The 2,378-nt window shown below is 45.3% G+C and overlaps 1 protein-coding gene across 1 annotated transcript in view; it reads right to left on the minus strand.

Moving 5' to 3' along the window:
* Positions 1 to 1,911: 1,911 nt before the first annotated feature.
* Positions 1,912 to 2,378, minus strand: part of LOC122253555 (pleckstrin homology domain-containing family A member 5-like) — a 30,307-nt gene continuing 29,840 nt past the window's right edge. The window contains exon 3 of the mRNA XM_086538066.1: positions 1,912 to 2,082. Within this exon, the coding sequence (XP_086394192.1) occupies positions 2,021 to 2,082 (62 nt within the window). The 3' untranslated portion in view covers positions 1,912 to 2,020. The remainder of the gene's footprint in view (positions 2,083 to 2,378) is intronic.

The following is a 2,378-nucleotide window of genomic DNA, read 5'->3' on the forward strand; positions in this document are numbered from 1 at the left end:
AGAGAAGAGAGGTGAGAGGGGTGGGAATAGAGGGAGGAGCAGAGAAAGGAGAGGGATAGGAGAAGAGGGATGGGAGTAGAGGAGGGAGATAGGATAGGAAAAGAGAGAATAGAAGGGAGAGAAGAGGGAAGAGTCAGGAGAGGGGAAAAGAGGACCAAACAGCCCGTCTGGCGGTGTCTGAAGGAGGTCTGTTCAGAGGGCGGGGTGGTCTGCATGCCTCGAGGCTGTTCTTACGACGTGCACGCCGATGATGGCAGCGGTCGCGGTTGTTAACGACGGCGCTGGCGGAGAAGGCGAGGAGAAACACGTATGGGATTCGCGTCCAATTGCGGTTGATGAGGTTGTCTGAGAGTGGGGGAGGGGGAGGGGGAGGGAGTGGGGGTGGTGGGTGGGCTTCTGCGTGGCGTCTGCGGGGATTGTTTTTTTTTTGTCTCTCTCTCTCTCTCTCTTTCTATTTTTCTCTTTCTCTTTCTCTTTCTTTTTCTCTCTCGCTTTCTCTCTTTCTTTCCTAATCTCCTAATCGTCTTATCTCCTTCCCTCCCTCCCTCTCCCCCCCTCCCTTGTGTGTTGCAAAAATATTTCGTAGAACATGTGTTGCTGGATACATGTGTTGTTTACAATATGTTGCAGAACGCAAGTTAAGGGACGCGCGTATTCCATAAAGTGTGTTGCATAATGTGTATTGCAGAATGTGTTGCAGGTCAGAGTGTGTGGGCGGCGGGCAGGGGCGTCTGTGTTCCCGCTTATATCAGCCATTTGTTTGTTTGTGTTCCGGCGCCGGCTTACGAGGGACACACGTGAGACACCATTGCTATTGTCTCATTTCTCGCTTTATTCACTCTTTCTTCTTTCTCTCTCTCTTTTGCTGTGTGATACCCTTCCCTCTTTTCCAGTTCCTTCTAATATACACTCTTTTAATATACATCTCTGTCTCTATATATCTTATATCTGTCTGTCTCTGTCTTTGTCTTTGTCTTTGTCTTTGTCTTTGTCTTTGTCTTCGTCTCTGTCTCTGTCTCTGTCTCTCTCTCTCTCTGTCTCTCTCTCTCTCTCTCTCTCTCTCTCTCTCTCTCTCTCTCTCTGTCTCTCTCTCTCTCTCTCTCTCTCTCTCTCTCTCTCTCTCTCTCTCTCTGTCTCTCTCTCTCTCTCTCTCTCTCTCTCTCTCTCTCTCTCTCTCTCTCTCTCTCTCTATATATATATATATATATATATATATATATATATATATATATATATATATATATATATATATCCCTCTTCCTCTCCTTCACGCTCACCCTCTCCCACTCCCTCACCCTTACCCTTACCCTTACCCTTACCCTTACCCTTACCCTTACCCTTACCCTCACCCTCACCCTCTCCCTCACCCTCTCCCTCACCCTCACCCTCACCCTCACCCTCACCCTCACCCTCACCCTCTCCCTTCCATCAAATATACACACTGTCTCTCTCTGTTTTCTCTAGAAAAAAAAAACTCACAATACATTCCCTCCTAAGGCACTTGTATTTCCAAATTACAAAATACAACAAATTACAAAATACAACAAATTACAAAATACAACGTCACACAAATCTAATCTCAACGACTTACGAATAATATTTCTTTACGAATACACCTTAATACGGCTCTCCATTACCCCTTAGGATTTCCTGGAGAGTAAAGCTTGGGGGTATGATGTCACAGGCGATTATGGGGGTGGGGGTGGGGGGTGGGTGTGTGTGTGTGGGTGTGTGTGTGGGTGTGTGTGTGTGTGTGTGTGTGTGTGTGTGTGTGTGTGTGTGTGTGTGTGTGTGTGTGTGTGTGTGTGTGTGTGTGTGTGTGTGTGTGTGTGTGTGTGTGTGTGTGTGTGTGGAGGTTGTATGTGTTTGGAGGGAGGAAGGAGTTACGTGTGTGTGTGTGAGGGGGGGGGGGGGGGTTACGTGTGTGTGTGGGAGGGGAGGTTTGTCTATGTGAAGAAGAGCTGGTCCTCCTCGAACCAACCGCCCAATAAGAAAGGAAAATAAGAAACGGCGTCAGTACTCACTCAATATAGTAGGGGATTCCCTCCGGTGTGACCCCGCGCTCCCATCCCTTGGGAAGGTCTGGAATAGAAAACGTGACACGGTTAAACAGGAGACACTTTAGTAGATTGAGGAAAATCCATCTAATTTTACATTAACACATTAAATACATAATAATTGTAAAATGATACCACATAAATGATATTAAAAGAGAAGTTGTTTTATTCTAAAGCATTTTATTTTCAGGACAATAGGATAACATTACATGCGTCTGCCATTGAGATCTGTAAATACTTAGACTAATATAAAAATAAATACGCATATCTATCTATATATTAATCTATCTATCTATCTATCTATCTATCTATACATATACA

This window comes from Penaeus japonicus, unplaced genomic scaffold (genome assembly GCF_977035675.1).
Source record: "Penaeus japonicus unplaced genomic scaffold, GWHDUDI00000001_assembly GWHDUDI00000006, whole genome shotgun sequence".
In the NCBI taxonomy this organism is placed as follows: domain Eukaryota; kingdom Metazoa; phylum Arthropoda; class Malacostraca; order Decapoda; family Penaeidae; genus Penaeus; species Penaeus japonicus.